The sequence below is a fragment of the Armigeres subalbatus genome, chromosome 2 (assembly GCF_024139115.2).
Source record: "Armigeres subalbatus isolate Guangzhou_Male chromosome 2, GZ_Asu_2, whole genome shotgun sequence".
Classification (NCBI taxonomy): domain Eukaryota; kingdom Metazoa; phylum Arthropoda; class Insecta; order Diptera; family Culicidae; genus Armigeres; species Armigeres subalbatus.
In genome coordinates, this window is record NC_085140.1 from 434611141 (window position 1) to 434632508 (window position 21368).

General features: G+C 39.9%; 1 protein-coding gene across 1 annotated transcript; it reads right to left on the reverse strand.

Annotated features, from left to right (window-relative positions):
- Nucleotides 1-295: 295 nt before the first annotated feature.
- Nucleotides 296-2405, reverse strand: LOC134210370 (ficolin-1-like). Its single transcript, XM_062686424.1, has 3 exons — nt 2330-2405; nt 628-1015; nt 296-353 (listed from the first exon to the last, which is right to left on the reverse strand). The coding sequence occupies exons 1-3, from the start codon at nt 2403-2405 to the stop codon at nt 296-298; spliced, it is 522 nt and encodes a 173-aa protein (XP_062542408.1).
- Between the last annotated feature and the right edge of the window lie 18963 nt (nt 2406-21368).

Here is a 21368-nt window from a genome sequence, read left to right on the forward strand (position 1 = left end):
GACCAATATTCAATCAAGTCCCGGGTTTGATTGCCTTCTTGGCCGAGCGAAAAGCCGCCTCTCGTCGTTGTGGTTCATCGATGCTGTCGTCATCGTCTGAGAAAGCTGAACTTTTTGCTCTCATTACTAGTTGACGTTCGTCAATGGATTTGTCTGTTTGTTTACTTCGCAGATTTGATGTGATCTAATGTGACACTATGCAGAAAAATATTTGAAAAACATTAATTTTATGAATGCGAATATATTCGTATATTTTCGTATATTTTGCATATTCGAAATGTATGATCAATCCAACTCAGCCCCACATAAATTTATCATAATCTGTATTATTTTGGTAGACTCCGTTGAGATTCCTATGAGAAATAAACAAAATTAGTTCATGATTATTTAAGAATCCTCACTTACCTCCATCTACAAGGTCAAGCATGTTCGTCAAATATACACTCCGCCCCCCGCACAACAGAAAAATTGATGTAGGAACATTTGACCGTGAGTAGCGTTGTTGGTCAACTCGTTTTTTCAATCAACCCTACTCAAGCTCAAACATTGCGTTAACTTGTCTAATACTTGGGGGCGGAGTAAATTTTTGTTGAACATGTTTCACCGGAAGTATGGGGGGATACTCACGTTTCATGACAGTTGTTAAAACACCACCCACTCTCGTACAATTCTGCACAATTGCCGCTCCATAAATCATTATCTCGATCGAGAGTTGAAAAGCTCATCCCATTATGTTTCTTCAAATAGTCTTCCGTATTTCCACTGCTAAGGGGCCCCACTGTCAATTTGTAGTTTTCGGATTCGCCCGCTACATTGAACTCACTGTATTGGACCCACATCTCTTCCTCATCATAACCCTTCATAACTATCTTTAGCTCATAATTTCCCGCATCCGTGATCAGGTGCATGCGGTGCACCAGACCCAGCCAGTACTCGCCTTGGAGGTCTCTGAAGCCTTTGCGATAGTCATCCCAAAGGCGGATAAAGTTCTGCGTGCCATCAAAGCGCCGATGAACTACGATCCAATTCAAATTTCATCTGGGAAAATCGTGATAATAATATCTTTTTGTAACATAAAAGGTGTTATTAGTGAATCTTCAACAGTACCGTCGTTCGGGGTGACATTGGGCCTAGGGGGTAAGATTGGGCCAGAAACGAAAAATGTTTCAACTTCTAATATCTCAGAAACTGTTACGAATTTTGATGAAAACTTCAAACGGTTCGAAATTATATTAAAATTCACGTCTAGGAAATCACAAAACAAATTCCAAGGAATAATTGTGCTCGTACCATAATGCTTGGAATTTGAATGTAAAACTATTGATCGAATGAACCCGTATTAAAATAGTGTCAGTAATGCCCCACAAATCTATCACATAACTGAATTTTACATCGATGGATACCTGGTGATCATGTTACGATAATCTGTTTGTTGTTTTATCGAATTTTATGAATATTTATTTAGCGGTCTTGCTTTTTCGTAGCAACGAGCAATGCATGGCAATGTTGGTTGATTTGCCATACATAGTTTGTAAAAGCCATAATGTAGGCAATTATTTTTATTGAACGATTGAATCGTTGCACCGTCACCGCTGAACTTTATTGTATGTGGCCCAATGTCACCCCCTGTGAGGGGTGAGAATGGGCCAATTTTAAACAGCATATAACTTTAAAGAATTACTCTCATTTATTATTTTTTCCCCACACATTGGTAAATTTATTGTTTAAGCTTGTACCTATCTAATTACAACTTGATTCCAATATTAACTACTAGAGCTTTGTAACATTTACTTGGAGCATACCACATTTTGGCCCAATGACACCCCCGTAGACGGTATATCTCAAATTTACAACGCATCTAATATAGATTCCAGATTATGTGGAAAACCTCGGTGTTAAGTTTAGTTCCAAAAATGTTGTGAAACTGGTAACACTGGCAATTAAATGCATATTATATTTCAATACAGAGGCAATAGGGTTCGGTTAGAATGGTTTAGAGTGGCGATGGAGCCTGTTGCTTGTAAATTTGGTGAAACTAGTTTGTAAGTTACTTTATACATATAATGAATTTAATAATAATTAGATAATAAATTACAGCTTTGAAGCTGTGTGAAATGGACACTGCTGTCAAAACCGTTTCTATCAAGCCAGGAAAAATCCGTCGCAACACTCGGTTTCCTTAAAAGCAGAACTGTTCGGTAATGATTTTCTTATTTATTGCATAATAAAAGAAAATCTGTTAAATGAATACCGAACAGTTTTGCTGTTGAAAACTCGATGGAAGTCACAGAAACCTGTGATATAAGTAAAAGTGACAATGAAAGCTCACCGTCAGCTTTAACAGAAGCGATCATTTGCGTTAATTCTACAGCAAGAGCAATCGCTGTTACGCTTGCCATCCACATTGCGATGTGTTTTTCCATTCGCTATTTCGGAACTGATTTTGTATTCAACGGAAGTGAGTTTACTTTTATCAACAGTAGAGCGGTTCTGTGACATCGTTATGGGCGGAAATGGGTTATTGCTATTAGTTATGGAAATTATTAGCTTCTGAGGAACCTACTTCAGCATTGGGGCGAGTCGCGATGGGACTAAGCAGAACGATGCTGAATACGGCTGGGTTCAAATCAATTTTGACATTGTGACTACTTTCCAACTTATAAAATATACAAATCCTGTTCTTTGCTGAAATATTTAAGTTATAAAAAAGATCGCGTAATTTTAACACTGACCTATATTTTGTATACGCATATAAATCATTCACCGATTCGTAACGGGAAAAATGATTCTCAGAAAAAGTAAGCTATGTTTCAATTTGGGATGCAATGCCGTAAAGAAAGAAAAGGCCGTTTACTGTTTCTTAGATGATTATCGGTATTACGATAAAGAAACAATGCAGTGGGTCAGTGCTAAAAAATTTCCTCCCTCGTCATTTGTGTATGAATGAAAAAGAATTGTCAAAAATGTCCAAGAATTGTTTATTATTTTTAGAAAACTTGTTTTTTTTTGTCTTGCTTTTATCTACTCATAATTTTCCAGGCATCAAAATATTTACTCTGCTACTCTGCTGCTCGATCTGCGCGATAGAGGATGATCTTATTGCCGAACTGATGGACTGAGGACTAAAACCCACTATAGTCCACAAAATCGCTCATCATGAGTTGATCTGCCTATTATATTTGGTGCATGGGTCTATCGCGTGATGGAGCTTTAACTAATAGGTGTCCACAGTTGTTGACTGGGATCGTTTCAGAGTATTAGTGCAGTCCAAACTGTTACAACATCGGGTTATTCTCTGGTATTATCCTTTACAATACTTTAGGCATTGCTCCATCAATTTGCATTCCCGCTTTTGCGTAGATTGTCAAAACACATTCTTTTGCTACTGTGTAGCCTATGACAGCGAATGTGAGTAGTTAGTAGAAGAGAAGAATGCAGCATGGGCGAGATTGCTGCATTACCCCACGAGGGCGAACGAGGCACGATATAAACAGGCGCGGAACAGACAAAACTCGATTTTCCGGAGGAAAAAGCGTCAGCAGGAAGATCGAGACCGTGAAGAGACGGAACAACTGTACCGTGCCAATAACACACGAAAGTTCTATCAGAAGTTGAACCGTTCACGTAAGGGCCACGTGCCACAGCCTGATATGTATAAGGACATAAACGGGAACCTTCTTACGAACGAGCGTGAGCTGATCCAAAGGTGGCGGCAGCACTACGAAGAGCACATGAATAGCGATGTGGCAGACGAAGATGGCGGTATGGTGATGGACCTGGGGGAACGCGCACAGGACATAATTCTATCGGCTCCAGATCTCCAGGAAATCCACGAAGAGATTGGCCGGCTGAAGAACAACAAAGCCCCTGTGGTTGACCAACTACCAGGAGAGCTATTTAAACACGGTTGAGGCACTGGCTAGAGCGCTGCACTGGGTCGTTACCAAGATTTGGGAGTGTGGGGAATAAAGTGAGTCCGAAGAATGCATTTGCATTTGTTGGTTGCATTGATGGATAAAATGGAACGTATTTCTTATTTCATGATAAAAATAATGAAATAAACTAAAATATTTAAAAATGACATTAATAGAAAAAAATGATAACGAATTTGAAATTCAATCGTAGTTGGCATTTGAAATGCCAGCATACTAAGAGCTAATGAGAAGAAATTTGAAATTCAATCTCAGTAGGCTGACAGGAACGGTGAAAATAAACGATCATTCAGTGTTCTGTTTTTGAAGCGTGAACATGCGAATTATCCTTCGGTGTTCCGCGCTTGTTTTCGTTGGTGAGAGGCAAATCGGAAGACGGATTTGCTTGGCTACGACAGGGAGGAGGAAGTTTTGCCGCAGGAGTGGATGGAAGGTGTCGTGTGTCCCATCTACAAAAAGGGCGATAAGCTGGATTATGCCGTCGACTAGCACCAATTGCAAGGGAGTTCGTGGGGCAGTATCAGGCGGGTTTTATGGGCGAAAATCCACCACGGACCAGGTGTTCGCCATTCGCAAAGTACTGCAGAAATGCCGCGAATACAACGTGCCCACACATCATCTATTCATCGACTTCAAAGCCGCATATGATACAATCGATCGGGACCAGCTATGGCAGCTAATGCACGAACACGGATTTCTGGATAGACTGATACGGTTGATCAAAGCGACGATGGATCGGGTCGCACATCACCGATTTTCAGGGGCATTCTCGAGTCCCTTTGAAACCCGCAGAGGGTTACGGCAAGGTGATGGTCTTTCGTGTCTGCTATTCAACATCGCTTGGCTGCGAAATGGTGAGTTGACATCCGGGAAGGGGCGCCTAACATAGCTCTGGTCCTCACAAGTTCCAATACTCACGCTTCCACGGGTCTTCCGATGACAATTGACCGCCAGCTAAGGGTTGCGTACTTAGCTGGTAGTGCAGCCTGGGCACTGTTGTCCTTCTGACATCAGCTAGAGTGAGAGGGTGCGTCCTGTGGTGGGGTTCGACAGTGGGATCTGTTGAACTCCTGTAAAAAGCTGCATGTGTCCCCAAGCAAGCCCTATCAAAGCGACCGTGTGCCGCTAAAAGCGCACTAGCCTAATCCTGATGTTGGGTGGGACATTAAACAAATTTGACCCGACTGACCGAGCGTCTGTTCACCAAGGAGGTGCGGCTCCAACAGCGTCTGTTCTGGCATCCAGCGGCTGAGTATGAAATGCTATTCCCCGGAAGCTATACCTACTTCTACCTAGAACTTCTACAGTCAACTACAGGAAGTAAAACGCTCATGTCGACGGGACAAGCGAGCGTGGGCAGACTCTCTGGCCGACGAAGGAGAGAGAGCCGCCGCAACCGGGGACATTCGCCTCCTCTACGATATCTCACGACGTTTAAGCGGGGCGAAGATGAATGCAACGATGCCTGTGAAAGACGCGAATGATCAGTTATTGACCGACCCAACTGACCAGCTGAAACGCTGGTTCGAGCACTTCGAACAACTTTTTCAAGTGCCAGCCAGGCCATCACCACCTCGGCATGATCTGCCTAGGATCCGACGTATAACACGCGTCAATACCGAAGCTCAATCACTGCTAGAGATTCAAACAGCCATCCAAAGCATACAATCGAATAACCCGACTAGTTAGTCATAACAAAATTTTATCACAATTATATCAATATGTGTTACAAATAACAAAACTTGCAATAATGCTGTTATAAATTCTCTGCCAAAGATGGAGGAAATAAAATTTTATGATCGTGTTGATTATAACATAATGTGTTATGTTTATTTCTACCGAAAAGAAATTGCCTACATTTTTGGTATATAGAAATTGGAAAAAAAAGTGAGGTACCACCTACAGTATAACTTGAATCTACATCCAAAGTTGAACCAGCTGGACAAACTTAATTGCCTACATTATGGATAATCATAATCTTTTCAGGAACATAATTTGCTATAGTACAAGCTATTTTCACCACTTTTTATGTAACACAACGAGTTATATTTTTGTTCAATTAATAACATATTTAGTAATAATTTTGTTAAAACTAGAAGAGATTTTGTTACAATTTTTGTTATTTTAACTACTAATGGTACATGTTTTATAACAACCGCTGTTATAAAAAACTGCTGTAACAGAATAACAAGGTCTGATATAAATCTGTTACTATCTACTGGTCGGGAAAGCCCCAGGGGTCGACCGCATATCAGCCGAGATGCTCAAAGCTGACCCCATGACATCCGCTCAACTACTGCATCGTTTATTTCGTAATATCTGGGACACCGCAACTTTCCCGGTCGACTGGATGCAAGGTATCTTAGTGAAGGTGCCCAAAAAGGGTGACCTGACTGTATGTGATAACTGGCGAGGCATTATGTTGCTGTGTACCGTTCTCAAAGTTCTGTGCAAAATTCGACTCGACAAAATTCGATGCGACTCTCCGGCGGCAGCAAGTCGGATTCCGTGCCGAAAGATCCTGTGTGGACCATTTTGTCACGCTCCGCATCATTCTGGAGCAGGTCAACGAATTCCAAGAGTCCCTTTACTTGGTATTCATTGACTACGAAAAAGCTTTCGACCGTCTCAATCACGAGAATATGTGGGGCGCCCTGAGACGCAAAGGAGTTCCTGAGAAAATCATCGGCCTCATCGAGGCACAGTACGAGGCCTTCTCGTGTAGAGTGCTGCACAATGGGGTCTTGTCCTACCATATCCGGGTCGTAGCTGGTGTGAGGCAAGGATGCATTCTATCACCGTTACTGTTCCTTATCGTAATCGACGAGATTCTGGTAGATGCGATTGACCGTAAACCAAACCGCGGGCTGTTATGGCAGCCTATAACCATGGAGCACCTAAATGACTTCGAATTGGCGGATGATGTTGCACTACTCGCGCAACGGCGCTCTGATATGCAGAGTAATCTCAACGACCTTGCCGAGCGCTCCTCTTCGGCAGGTTTAGTCATCAACGTCAACAAAACGAAATCGTTGGATGTAAACACGGTGACTCCTTCCAGTTTCACAGTAGCCGGGCAACCAGTGGAGAATGTTGAAAGCTTCCAATATCTTGGTAGCCAAATGGCGTCAGACGGCGGTACCAAGATCGACATAGGCGCACGGATCAAGAAAGCAAGGGCTGCCTTTGCGAGTTTAAGAAATATCTGGAAAAACAGGCAGATAAGTGAACGCACCAAAATACGAATTTTCAACTCTAACGTGAAATCTGTGCTGTTATACGCTAGCGAAACATGGTGTGTATCAGTGGAGAACACTCAACGGCTGCAGGTGTTCATTAACAGATGCCTACGGTATATAATTCGGCCTGGTGGCCTCACAACTGGATCTCAAACAACGAGCTCGTCGTTGTCACCAGAGGCCGATAGCAACAGAAATTCGGGATCGGAAGTGGGGCTGGGTCGGCCACACTCTACGTAGGGGCGGAAACGAAATCTGTAAACAAGCATTAGACTGGAACCCAACGGGATATCGCAGCAGAGGCAGACCCAGAGGCTCATGGCGGCGAAGCCTCAATAAAGAAATAAAAGAAGTCGACCGAAATCTAACCTGGCAACAGGTTAAAGCGATAGCCGGGCAACGCTCAGGATGGAGATCTTTCAAGTCGGCCTTTGCACCACCGGAGGATCCATAAGTAAAAAAAAATTCAACATCGCTTTGGAAGGGGTAATACGAAGAGCAGGGATTAACACCAGTGGTACAATTTTCAATAAGTCCGTCCAGCTATTTGGCTTCGCCGACGACATACATATTATGGCACGTAACTTTGAGAAGATGCAGGAAGCCTACATCAAACTGAAGAGGGAAGCCAAGCGGATCGGACCAGTCATCAACACGTCGAAGACGAAGTACATGATGGGAAGAGGTTCAAGAGAAGACAATGTGAGCTACCCACCACGAGTTTGCATCGGTAGTGACGAAATCGAGGTGGTAGAAGAATTTGTGTACTTGGGCTGACTGGTGACTGCCGAAAATGATACCAGCAGAGAAATTCAGAGACGCATAGTGGCTGGAAATCGTACGTACTTTGGACTCCGCAAGACGCTCCGATCGAATAGAGTTCGCCGCCGTACTAAACTGACAATCTACAAAACGCTCATTAGACCGGTAGTCCTCTACGGACACGAGACCTGGACGATGCTCGTGGAGGACCAACGCGCACTTGGAGTTTTCGAAAGGAAAGTGCTGCGTACCATTTATAAGGGGGTGCAGATGGCGGACGGTACGTGGAGGAGGCGAATGAACCACGAGTTGCATCAGCTGTTGGGAGAACCATCCATCGTTCACACCGCGAAAATCGGACGACTACAGTGGCCCGGGCACGTAGCCAGAATGTCGGACAGTAACCCGGTAAAAATGGTTCTCGACAACGATCCGACGGGCACAAGAAGGCGAGGTACGCAGCGGGCAAGGAGGATCGATCAGGTGGAAGATGATTTGCGGACCCTCCGTGGGCTGCGTGGTTGGCGACGTGTAGCCATGGACCGAGCCAAATGGAGAAGACTCTTATATACCGCACAGGCCACTTTGGCCTTAGTCTGAATAAAATAAATAAACAAATAGTAGTGACGTCCACCCTAGTTTTCGAAGCGCAAAGAGTAAAAACTGTTGTTGAACTGATTCTAAGCGGTTCACATGTGTTTCTCGATACGGAGCCCAGACTACACGACTGTTGAGACTGGTTATGTCCTTTCTTAAAAAAACAAACCTATTTTTTGTTTGATATTTCTCCTGCTTTATTTAATCCGTAGGCCACAATCGACCAAAATTAAACGACCTCAGTGTGTTCAGACCAAATTATTTAAAGTATTGCAATGGTTAGAATGTTTTGCTGGGCAAACTATAAGTGCTGCATAGATTTATGCGAGCTTGTAGGGATTGCGTTCTTGATTATCTGGAAGATTTCCAAGTCCTTAACTATTTTTAGAAGTCCAAATACTCCACAGAGAGTGAATAAGAATTCTTACTCCGTAAGCGTACTTGAGAGCTAATGAAGGTTCCTCGATATTCACGAAAATCAAAATACCTAATCCATAAGGATTTTTAAACGGCATTAGAAGATATTCTAGAAGCTTCCACGATTGTTTGGAAAGAGTTCAAAAGTCGTGTCAAAAGATACAAGATTTCACACAAATTTCCAGAAAGATAATGAAAACGATTTGAAGGAGTCCGTCAGCAGTATTGGAGGTCTATTGCGACTCCAGGGAGTCCATAAAAATTTGCAATGGTGGGTGAAAGCACCAGAAAACTTATAACATTATTTGAGCCAATTTTGGAAAGATGTGAATTATGAAAATCTTTCAGAAGTTCTGCGTACTTGAATATTTGTGAACGGGTTAGGGACAAAAGGTCGAAAGACAAAAGGTCGAAAGGACAAAAGGTCGAAAGACAAAACGTCGAAAGACAAAAGGTCGAAGGGACAAATGGTCGAAAAGGACAAAAGGTCGAAAGGGACAAAAGGTCGAAAGGACAAAACGTCGAAAGGGAGGAAAAGTCAAAATAGACAAAAAACTGAAACGTAAATACAGGCATACCTCGATAGTACGTACCCTCGATTGTACGTACATTTTACCTCGATAGTACGTACACAAAGTAAAAAAAAATTTTTGTTCAATTTTCTTTACGATTTTAGTAAAAATTTGAATATGCTTTGATCATGGCACATGCGGGGGTCCTTCATATGTTACGTAATAATTTCACAACTGATTTAAACACCATCGTGAGCTTATAAGGAATTTAGTAGCAAAACTTTGAAAAAGCAGCGTGTCATAAATGTTTGCCAGTCTTACGTAACACATATTACACTATCATTTTAAACAATTGAAGGAACATCTGAAACAGCTGAGTTATGCGGAGCACAAGAGGAATTCTTTTGTCTTGGACGCGTTCGCACACGCACTCGTGTGAGTATGTCATCGGCATAAGAGTGTTAGCAGCAATAAATTAAATTGTATGGGTAGATTGTCTCAGAAAGCAGATTAGCTATCCACACTTATTATGTTTATTAATTATTTTATCTATCAAGGAAATTAGTTTCAATTCTAGAACCCTTCCCCATGCATTAGTTCACCTGATAGGCCAGAAAATATTTCCCCGAAGAGAAAATTAATTTCATCATGGGAATGGTGATTCATAAAATAGAATTTTCGCAAGATATTTTACTGTTTAATTAAGTTTACATTAAGTTTAGTTCCATTCCACAGTGTTGCTTTTTGTCGATTTCGTGCGCTTTTTTAATAGCATCGTTTCTGTTGATTTTTTCGCTGTAGTTTGTTTGGAGGAAACGTTAGATATCATAAAGGGCTTTTTTTTTAGAAAATCTGTGAAATGATTAATCCACCTAAAAGTGAGATAAAAATTTTACTTTTTCACCTAAACCGTATATGCGCCTAGTGTCTTCGAGAAAGTTGTAGCGGATGGTATTTTAGGCCACTTTGCCAAAAATCATGTATCTGTGACTTATACTTTACTAGATATGTGACATTTACCGTGGAAGGTCCCTAAAATCAGTTTTTTGAGCATAACTTTTTTTATATGTTTCAGGCACTTTTACACCCTTCTACAAAGTTGTTTGGCTAATAAAAATACACGTTTTTGTAGAACATTGCGAAGCTCTATCTCTTAAAATTGATAAGTTATTTGAGAAAATATGTTTTTCTAGGGGTATTTGAGAATCGTATAGTATAACTTGGTCCGGCGCAAAATGGCGCAGACAACTTTTAGTTCTCTGAAGCTGCTGTATGTTGACTCTTGCCTAGCGATTGAAGCTTGTGTTTACGAAATTACAAACGAGTTATATAGATTTTAAATTTTCTTGTTTTGGCCTTACTCGTACACTAAGATTATGTATAGGCTATAGGATCGCACTAAAACCAATATTTGATGGTGGCCCATAAGCCCATAGTTTTATATAGAAATTCGATAAACTGAGCTGATGTCTGTATGTGTGTATGAGTGTATGTGTGTATGTGTAGACATTTAAAAGACACCTTTTTGCCTTTCTCGTACACTAAGTGCAAAACTAAAGACTTTTTATTAAGACTAGATATACACATAGTGTCTTCAGGAAAGCTGTAGCGGATAGTATTTTGAGCCATATTGCCAAAAACACCCATGTCTAACTATTATACTTTAAAAAATATGTGACTTTTCAATGGAAGATCCCTAAAATCCACATTTTTTATCATAACTTTTTTCTATTTTTCCAAGACTTTTCCAACCTTTTACAAAGTTATTTGTCAAACAAAACTACACGTTTTGTGGAACATTGCGAAGCGCTATCTCTTAAAGCTTAAAAGTTATAATGAAAAAGGTGTTTTTCTAGGGGTGTTCAGAAATCAAATAGCCTGTTCCGGCGCAAAATGGCCCTAAAACTTTTTAGGATTCAGAAACTACTGTTCTTCTACTTTTCTCTAGTGATTGAAACTTATGTTTACACGAAATTACACGTGTGTTATATCGATTTCAAACTTCCTCTATAAATCTCTGCTTTATGATATCTAACGTTTCTCCAAATCTAACAGCGAAAAAATCAACAGAAACGATGCTATTAAAAAAGCGCACGAAATCGACAAAAAGCAACACTGTGATTCTTCCCACTTGTCGGTAACATTTTTTTTTCTTGAGAAACAAATTAGCAGCGTTACTAAAATGAGAAAATTTTTTGGAGGAAACTTTCCTCTGAGACGTCCTACTGAGAATTCCGAAGAAGTTTATTATGGAACAGTAGTTTCTCCCAAGGGTTCTCCCTGGGATACCTTGGTAGTTTGATCGAAAATTCCATACATGATTCAACTTGATATTCTATCTAGACCTGTGTGCCGATTGAAATTTTATCGACCGTGAGGCGTGATAGATCATTTTCAGCCAGTGCCAGTGGCATGGTGGTGATTGGCGGCGGCGTGAGTTAACGTGAATCAATTTCGTGTATTACAAGTTTTCCGGAATTTATCTGGATGTTCCTCCAGGAATTCCCCCGGAAGTTTCTCCGGGAATTCCTACGGGAGTTTTTCCCGATATTTCTCTGAAAGTTCCTTCAGGAATTCTTCCGGAAGTTCCTCTAGGAATTTCTCCGCGAATTTTTACAAAATTCCTCCGAACATCCATCTTAAATTCTAGCCAAATATTTCTCCGTTAATCCTTCCAAATATATCCTCTAAATTCCATTATTTTCTCGGTAATTTCTTCAGCAATTCACTTAGGAATTCTTTTTGAAATTTTCACATCCCCTTTCCCAGAACTTCCACCAGAAAATCATTCAGAAATTCCCATGTAAACTCCTCCGGGCATTCTCTCTGGAGTTACTCCAGAGACTCCATCAAGATCTCTCCATTGATTACTTCGAGGTCTTTCCGGATTTTCTTCAAAAACTCACGTGGAAGCCCTTGATACTCACGCCCCAGGAATTCTTCCAGAAATTCCTCCAAGAACTCTCCCGGAAAATTGTTCCGTTTTTTTTTCTTCGGGAATTCTCTTGGGAATTCCTTGCAAAATTCGTCTGCAAATTCATCTGGCTACAAAAATTAAATTTCGCCAAAACCAGTGCAGGAAATACTCGCTTCACGAGTAAGAAAAGAGTGTAATTGGGCCTACCAGAAATGCCATACTCGTGCGAACCTACTGCCTGCATTGCTTGCTTTGTTCGCGAGTACGAGCAGAGCAAAGACAAAAAGCAGGGCAGTATTTTTTTCGCGAGTAAAAATCACGATCGCGAGTATTTGTGGTTGTGTTCTTGCTCGAACATCCATGAGAATTATGTACCGATGTTAGTTTATGACATTTTGTAAATTAACCCGAATGACTCGCAAAGCTCCTCGAACATTTTTCGGGGTTCGCTTTTATGTTTTCTCTGCGAGTAGTAGGTAGGCAAGAGAAGGCAAAACAAGTGTTCGCGAGTATTTTGCATGGCATGGGTTTTGTGAACAAGTTTCACAGATATCCACCACTGGTCAAAACTCTTTCGGAATTACCTACAAAAATTCCCCTTGAAATTCCTCTTAAGGGATTCTCCCGGAAGATTCTACAGCCATTATCGAAATTTCTACGGTACTTCGCTTAAAATTTCTATAAAAATCATCAAAATGCCCTTCATTACCGCGAACCCCGAAAATTCTTCGAGAAACTCTCCCACTTTTTATTCCAGAAATTCCTCCATGTATTCTCCCAAAAAATCCGCCAATAATTTCCCCGGAAATTACTTCAAGAACTTCTTCAGAAATCTATTTCAAAGTTCCCCCGAAAAGTTCTTCAAAAATTATCCGGGAATTCGTTTCGGAATTACCACAAAGTTTTCTCAAATTATTCTGCAGAAAATTCCTTCAATAACTGCTCCGGGAAGTTCCTTTTTCAGAATGAATAGGAGTATCCGAAAGGATTTGCTGAAGAATTTCTTAAAGTAATTTTTGAAAAAAAAATCGCGATGTATTTCTTGGTTTGAGTTTGAGTTCGAAAAATCTTAATGGATTTCCTGGAGATATTCTCGAAAAGAAGAATATTTGAAACAAATCTAGGAGAAATTTGAAAATTAGAAGTTTTTTGAATGAATGTCCTAAGGAATTTTCAAGGGAAAATACTTGACAAACACACATTTTCAGAAGACAGTATCTTTATGTTTGGCCGAGAATGTATTGAATAGTGGCCATGTTGCCAAAAATTATCCCACGTCGCACTTGAAGGTTCCTTCAAATCAACGCGATGCGTTTGTTGCTATAGCTGACAGTTTGTCGCTTTGGTAAGGAAGCGTCAATAGAGCCAATAAAATCGCAACGACAATGACAGCGCAGGACAACCTTAAAGCTTTTCATTTACATAAAATCTATAGGTGGAATCCATAAAATACGTCACGTAAAAATGTTGTGATCAACTACTTTTTGTAGTAACATGCATAATAGACTGGCCCAGATTACTATGGGGAGAAAAAAATGTTGTCGAATTCCACGGGGCACCCCCCAGAATTGTGTCTTTGGGTGAGAAAATCAATCTCTGAAAATTTCAGCTCAATCGCTTGTTGCATAAGCTGGTGCATTTGATTTGAAGTTTGTATGGGGATTTCAGCCAAAATGTATAGGAAAATACACCTCCGTCACTCATTCGATCTGGAAATTGGTTCTGATTGCTCGATTGACCTCAGAATTGCAAAACCGGCAGTTGGTATGCTACAGAACAATTTCACAGAACATTGCATGATGATTAAATGAACTTTTATATAATTTTCGGCTGATTTATTAGGAGCTGATTTGTGTATTTTTGGGTTTTTTGATCGAATCGCATCAGCCGAAACCTATATAAAAATTCATTTAATCATCATACAATGTTCTGTGAAATTGTTCTGTAGCATACCAACTGCCGGTTTTGCAATTCTGAGGTCAATCGAGCAATCAGAACCAATTTCCAGATCGAATGAGTGACGGAGGTGTATTTTCCTATACATTTTGGCTGAAATCCCCATACAAACTTCAAATCAAATGCGCCAGCTTATGCAACAAGCGATTGAGCTGAAATTTTCAGAGATTGAGATTCTCACCCAAAGACACAATCCTGGGGGGTGCCCCGTGGAATTAGACAATTTTTTGTTTCCTGGGCCAGTCTAATGCATAATTATGCATGATGTGTAACATATCTTTAAAACGTCACAATATCACGTAATTTATGGATGTTCCGAAGCATTAAGGTCACTCCTGACGAAATCCAAGTTTAAAAGTGCTCGCGTTTTCGGGGGCACACCACTCGATACGGAAGCAACGAACAACTGTCATTTTTATTATTTCACGCATGCTGCGACGCAGCAAAGCTAAATCAACAAAAATGACAGTTGTGCATCGAGTGGTGTGCCCCGCGAGCACTGTTGAAACTTGGATTCCGTCAGGGGTGACCTTATCATACAATATTTCATAAAAACAATAGCCTCACATTTACAAGGACGATAAGTTTGCGCAATGCTATATGTAGGCACCATTTCAAGAAAAATCTGAGTCATGCTGGTCCGTTGTGTACTATATCAAATATAAATTTGCTTAGAATACAGAGCCTTCTATCGAAATTTCGGCTTCCGATCAGTTTTATAAACATTACACCACTCCCAAACAAATAGAAAGGCAAAAAAAAATTATTTTTGTTCGGTATTTTTTTGCTTCGATAGTACGTACGCTTCGATAGTACGTACACTTAAATTACGGAGGTGTACGTACTATCGAGGTATGCCTGTAATCGATCTCGCACCAGAGTTGCCCTACACAGTTAGCAAAATCTCTGCTCTTTTATTTTTCACAACTTTTAGCAATTAAATAATATTTATTTAGTGAGTACAAATAATAGATGGATGTTTGAGTTTTCTAAATGTCAGTTCAATCTGTCAGAATGGCCCACGCCGCACATCATGCACACTGGCGTGTATTACACGCCGCGAATTTTCAATACGCGTGCCTGCGTGGCTGCAGCGTACACTATTTTGACAGATCGAAGTGACATTTAGGAAGCCTAGATAATCATCTATTATTTACACTCATTGAATGAATTTTATTAATTTGTTAAAAATAGTGAAAAATAAAAGAGCAAGTTATTGCTGACTATATAATAGGACAACTCTGTCTCGTTTATTTATTTCCTAAATCAACAATCTTTTTTATCTCTAACAGAACTATCTAGATATTCATCATATTGTTTCATAGTAATTTCTCCTTCCAATAATTGTTCATTCTTCAAATTTGATTGATGAGATGAGTGTGTTATTCTTGCTTGAAGTTAAATGCATTTCACAAATTCCTTTGGAATACACCCATTTTGTTATCAATTTGTTCTTAATCGATCTTTTGTCCTTTTCGACCTTTTGTTCTTTTCGACCTTTTGTCCCTTTCGACCTTTTGTCCTTTTCTACCTTTTGTCCCTTTCGACCTTTTGTTCTTTTCGACCTTTTGTCCCTTTCGACCTTTTGTCTTTTTCGACCTTTTGTCCTTTTCTACCTTTTGTCCCTTTCGATCTTTAGTCCTTTTCAACCTTTTGTCTCTTTCAACCTTTTATGCTTTTCGACCTTTTGTCCTTTCGACCTTTTGTCCCTTTCGACGTTTGTTCTATTCGACCTTTTGTCCTTTCGACCTTTTGTCTTTTCGACCTATTGTCTTTCGACCTTTTGTCCTTTCGACCTTTTGTCTTTCGACCTTTTGTCATAGATTCTTTGTGAACGACCAGAATTGCCTACGATATTCTACAAATCCTTAATGTTCTGTTTCTAGAAGTGAATAGGCTTCCAGTAGCTCAGGAACTCGTATGGACTTCAAGGATTTACACATGCAGAGATTTTCATACGCTTCTGGGAATTGAAAAAAACACATTTTTCATACCTGGAATTTTTCGAGGAATGGTCTGGAAAGTCAGGTAATTTTATTCTCAGATTTGAGTCGACACCTTGATATATCTCTTGTTGGAACTAATAAAACCCTTGCGAATTGCTTTAGTTTTGGAGTTATTCGCAAAATTGGCCAAATTAGGAACATGGCCAAAACCGGTACAGCTCCCCTACCTTTTTCTATTTTGATTTTGTCGTCCAGTGATCAAATGGTATATTAAATTTTTTTCACAGCGGTACCTTGATAAGGATTGAGTGTACGATTCGTATTCTTTATGGGCCGCATGCTCGTTTTCATTATGAAAGGTGTGCGATGATCATCGGTAGATAAAATCAGACTTATGTTTGTTATTATTATATGAATAGCTACTTGAATAATAAATAAAGATAAAGGATCACAAAGTCAAACACTTATAATGTATAATTTAAAAGTATGTTTGAAGCACAAGAATATTTTGAAATATTTTTGGAGCTCCGCCGTTTAACAGATAGCTCACTGTTTGATAGCCCAGATATTGCGATCACCATTAACTCTGGCAAACCATATGCACAGTATTGAATGAGTACTGACAAATACGAGTTTTGCATTTCAAACCACTGTGCGTTGGGATGTCAAGTCAATGCCACCAGAAAGAGAGAATAATCGTGACACTAATCTTCGCTAGACATCGCGCGCGACTCGTTTAAAAATGCGTTTCCTACTCTGAATGGTTGTTGGGCTAGTCCAACGCAATAATGGTCAGCAGCCCATAACCGATATCCTGCTGCGTAGCGGCCTCTCGCTTTCATTCATAGATTCTCCCATTCAGCTATATCTCTTACCCTCCTGACTGTTCAGGGTCTATCGAAAGGCTATGTTTCCACCATTAAAGAATATGGCTCAAAGAGACATTTAGGCTGATCATCTTTATTTAAATCCGATTGGAAACTCAACTATCAGACATTGGAAAAGTTAAACATCCCCGCGGGGGGGATTGAATAGTTCTTTTTATCTACGCCAACTTTCTGCAACCTCATAGTTTCGATGTAGATTTATTCAATTTGTGGCCGTAGTCGTTCATTCAGTTTCCTTTAGATTGGTGACTTTACCAGTTTTTGTTGAAGTCACTTTAGTTGCGAGTACCGATTTACTTCACCGTCGAGAGTGAATTTCGCATTCCGCCGTTTTGTGTTCGGTTGATTGATCTCATCTGATTCGAGGCTCAGGACTCGCTATCGGACAGCTTTATCTCTAAATGCGTATATTTTTTGTCGTTTGTCCGAGTGCGGCTCAGTTTGGCAACGGTATGATTTATTATTTCATTACCGAAGCCATGGGTGATACTCCTCTCACAGTTTATTGTCGCCGAGTGGCGTGTGTTTAAAGATCGCCATCATGTCATAATGGAGAAGTTTACCTATCCGGCGGGACCCACTAGGCGATGTGGGCTATGACTCAACCGCACGGGCGTTGAGATGGGCTTGGCATTTGACGATCGATAAGCTTAATTAGATTTCCTGTATAACCAAACTAGTTTTCCTGTTCGAAAATTTGGGGATCGATCCATCAACCAGCATTCATCCTGCGAACTACCTTTCGCGAGTCAGAACCGGATTCGCTCTAATGAGGTGTATCACACTTCAAACAAACCCCACCTTCGACAATCAAGCAGTCACTGTCATATAAACGGTTTCACCAATTTACGACACCTTGTCGCTCAAAGGAGCCGCTCAGATAATTGCAAATAATTGATTATTTAGCGAAATTATGGTGTCATACTGACACCCTTCATTGAGATGTTGGCTGGAGTGAAAGGAGTACTTGGTGGGTGTCGTACAAAACTAACGGAATGCTGTCAAGAGGGGAGATCTTCACAATCTAAACCGATTTTTGTCGATTCAAATGCGAGATACTGAAAAGGGCTTTACTGTTGAGGTTAAAATATGTGCTTGTAAAGTAACAATCAAATAGCAAACGTACTATTCTTTCGTACAAAAGCTGGTAAAGAATTTCTATACGTGTTTTATGTTCGATGCCCTGATGTAATGAACGATTGTAAAACACATTTAATTTAATTTCAATTAACATCATCCAATTAAAAATCCCATGAAACACTAAAAAATAGCTAACCTTCACGTCCGACTATTTAGGAACACGAATTTGTGATTTTCATTACATAATGTCTTTAACAATTTCCAGGCTGACTTGAAATGTTTTAAAATAAGAGATTCTGAAGTCCTTCCGTATTGAATAGCACATAGGATAGTGAGGTGCCGTCGTGTTGGAATATATAATTTCATATATAATAAAATACATGAAGAACAGTCAAAGGGTTTTGGTAACAACTTTCTCTAATAATGGTTCTTCATTGATGAAAATCAATGGCACGTTTACAAATTGTTCAAAAATAGCACCGAAGCTGCACATTTACATAAATTTAAATTAATAGCAGATTCTATTAATAAATAATTCTATTAAATTAAATATATAAAGTGAATAACCATAATTTCGATTTTTAAGTCCCAAAAAGTCAAAAAAAATTTTTTTTTTGAGATAGCACCAGATCTCGATGTTTCATGCATTTCTAAGACATTTTGCATCAAAAATAAAAATCCGATTTCGAAATTTTCCTGTAAACCCCCTTTTGGGAACTAATCGCGTTTCAAAAAAGTTAAACTTTGACCGCTTTGGTCAAACACTTAATGGAATCCGATTGAGCTGAATTTTGCATAGGGATTTTTTTCGAGGAGATGAAACTTGTGAGCACTACCCGTTTTTGAAATTCGAGAAGTCGATTTTCATTGGCACCATTGGCAACTTTTCTATTCAATCAATTTCATGTTCCCATTTAGTTACCTCGGTTATTATTTGAAGAAGTTTTAAGCTTGCTATATTATTAAATTTTTTATTTCCATTCTTACAGTTGGCTGTACCAAGACAGACTCCAGAAGTTCGATTCTTTCCTGCAATAGAAAAACCTATCAAATTTAACAAAAAAATGTCAATTAATTAAAGTTTGTCAGCATTGCGACCACGTAATTGAGGTAGTATCGCCATCATAAAGAAGTATACTAAAATCTGCACAACATAAAATCTCATTCGATCCCACATTCGCCCAATAATGCGTTAAGTGATCCAACTACCGCCACAACGCGTTGAACGCAATCTCCCGCGAAACGGAATCATCATAATAATACGTTGGGGTAATTTAATTTTGACACTTTTGGTTTTGGTGGCCGTTTTGCCCTTTCTCTTTTTCGGCCGGGGCTTGCGAAGGGCTCATCGTCGCTGTTGCACATATAAATACCTATTTAATTGTTTCTGTAGACATTTTTCACCGGTGGCTTCCAATCAGAAGCAAAAGGACAAAATTGGCGGCACAATTTATGCGCTTTTTTGGCGGTGGTACTCATCGGGCTCGTTACGGCCAGTTTATGACCCTTCTTTTCGGTCAACGCTAGCGCTGGAGGGAACTGACGCGGTAGCACCCGGTAAGGGCCACTGCTGGAGATAATTAATGCCACGATCGGGTTCGCTTCGGCCTAATGAGCCAACCTGATGGGAAGTAGATTGTTATCACTCGGGTGGATGTTTTAACCATCTTGATAATAAAATCTTTGGGGAATGTGCGGGATGTATATTCTCTTTGCTCGGCGTGAGGTGATTTATTGGCAGTCGTAGTCTCAGTGTGTGGCACATTCTGGGGTAATCTGTGTTGCACAAACAAAGCCGTGATTAACACGCTAGCTTTGTTATTCCAACACCTAACTAGATGTATATAGGATTTATTGTAAAGATGAAGCTTGATCCAAAGCGAAACTGGATTAGCCGAAAATGTCCTTTGGCTGAAAGCGACATACAGCCAAACTAACAGAGTTTGCCTGAAAATACCATTTGGCCGAATTGGTCTTTTGACCAAACATGTCATTTTGAGGAAAAAGTTTTTTGGATGAACGGATCATATGGCCAAAACTATCAGCCAAATGGACCTTTCTAACAAACGATTATTCCGGCCGAACGGCATTTTCGGCCGAATAATTCTTCGGAATTTCCATTAGATTTTTTTTACAGCTCCAAAAAGAAATTGTTCATAATGCGTAATTAATATAATCGGGACAAGGGGCAAATACACACGCTCTATATACATCGCTAAAAAAAAATTTGCATTTAGAAAAAGCTTCTTAGTTGTCGACCAAGCTTGACTAAGCAGGACGGTAGGGCTCTCAGCCCTAGGTAATCGGATAATAATTTGATGTTTGATCTTTGTTCCTGCTGCTGAAAACTTTTCCGATGCCAAAATTTCTAAGTTTAGAACGTAATAGCACAGACAAACAGACGTAACACTTTTCATTTCAACATCGTTCACGTGTTCAACGGTTGATTTGAAATACATCTGTGCTACGCGATTGTGCCAAGAGAGGCACTAGTGCTCAATCGCTTTGACATTTGATTAGTGTATATGCTGCTGAATATTTTCTGTGTCGATGACGATGATGATGATGACTGATATAGATGTATGCGTTGGGAGCAAACGTCAAATGGAAAATAATCATGACCGACTGTGTTTCTCGCGATTCTGGTAACAGATGGCAGTAGTGTTTTCTGAAAAGCGAATGACGATAATTTTTCGAACAGTTTGTGTGAAGAGTTACGTCTGTTTGTCTGTGGTAATAGTCTGGTTAAGTTTTCATCAAAGTTTACGGATACTCGTTGCAATTCATTTGTTATTGGTGATAATGTGGTTAATGATTTTCTGTACAGAGTTTTTCTATGTTTGTCAATGATGGTCTAAATAGTTATACTTGAGTATTTGTTTAGTCTAGCTGTTTCAATTGTAATTTAATTCCTTCTGTTTCCTATGACGCTAAGTGGAAAAATCTCGAGTCTATTGTGATATCGGAATGTGGCATAGTTAGCCATGGAATTGAGATACATAGTTGAGAAGTGATGTGACAGACGTGTAACGCAAGAGGCGGAAATAAATGTAGATATTTACAATTGATTCTCCTTTTCCACCAATAAGTTTCCGAAATTAGATATCATATTGGCGACGAGGA

Bases quoted from the DNA above. Each gene is read 5' to 3' on its own strand.
- LOC134210370 (XM_062686424.1), bottom strand. From the start codon at position 2,405: ATGTGGATGGCAAGCGTAACAGCGATTGCTCTTGCTGTAGAATTAACG. The intron at 1,016-2,329 runs GTGAGCTTTCAT...ATTGGATCGTAG, and splicing joins CGCTTCTGTTAAAGCTGACG to TTCATCGGCGCTTTGATGGC. The intron at 354-627 runs GTGAGTATCCCC...TATTTCTCATAG, and splicing joins TTTAACAACTGTCATGAAAC to GAATCTCAACGGAGTCTACC.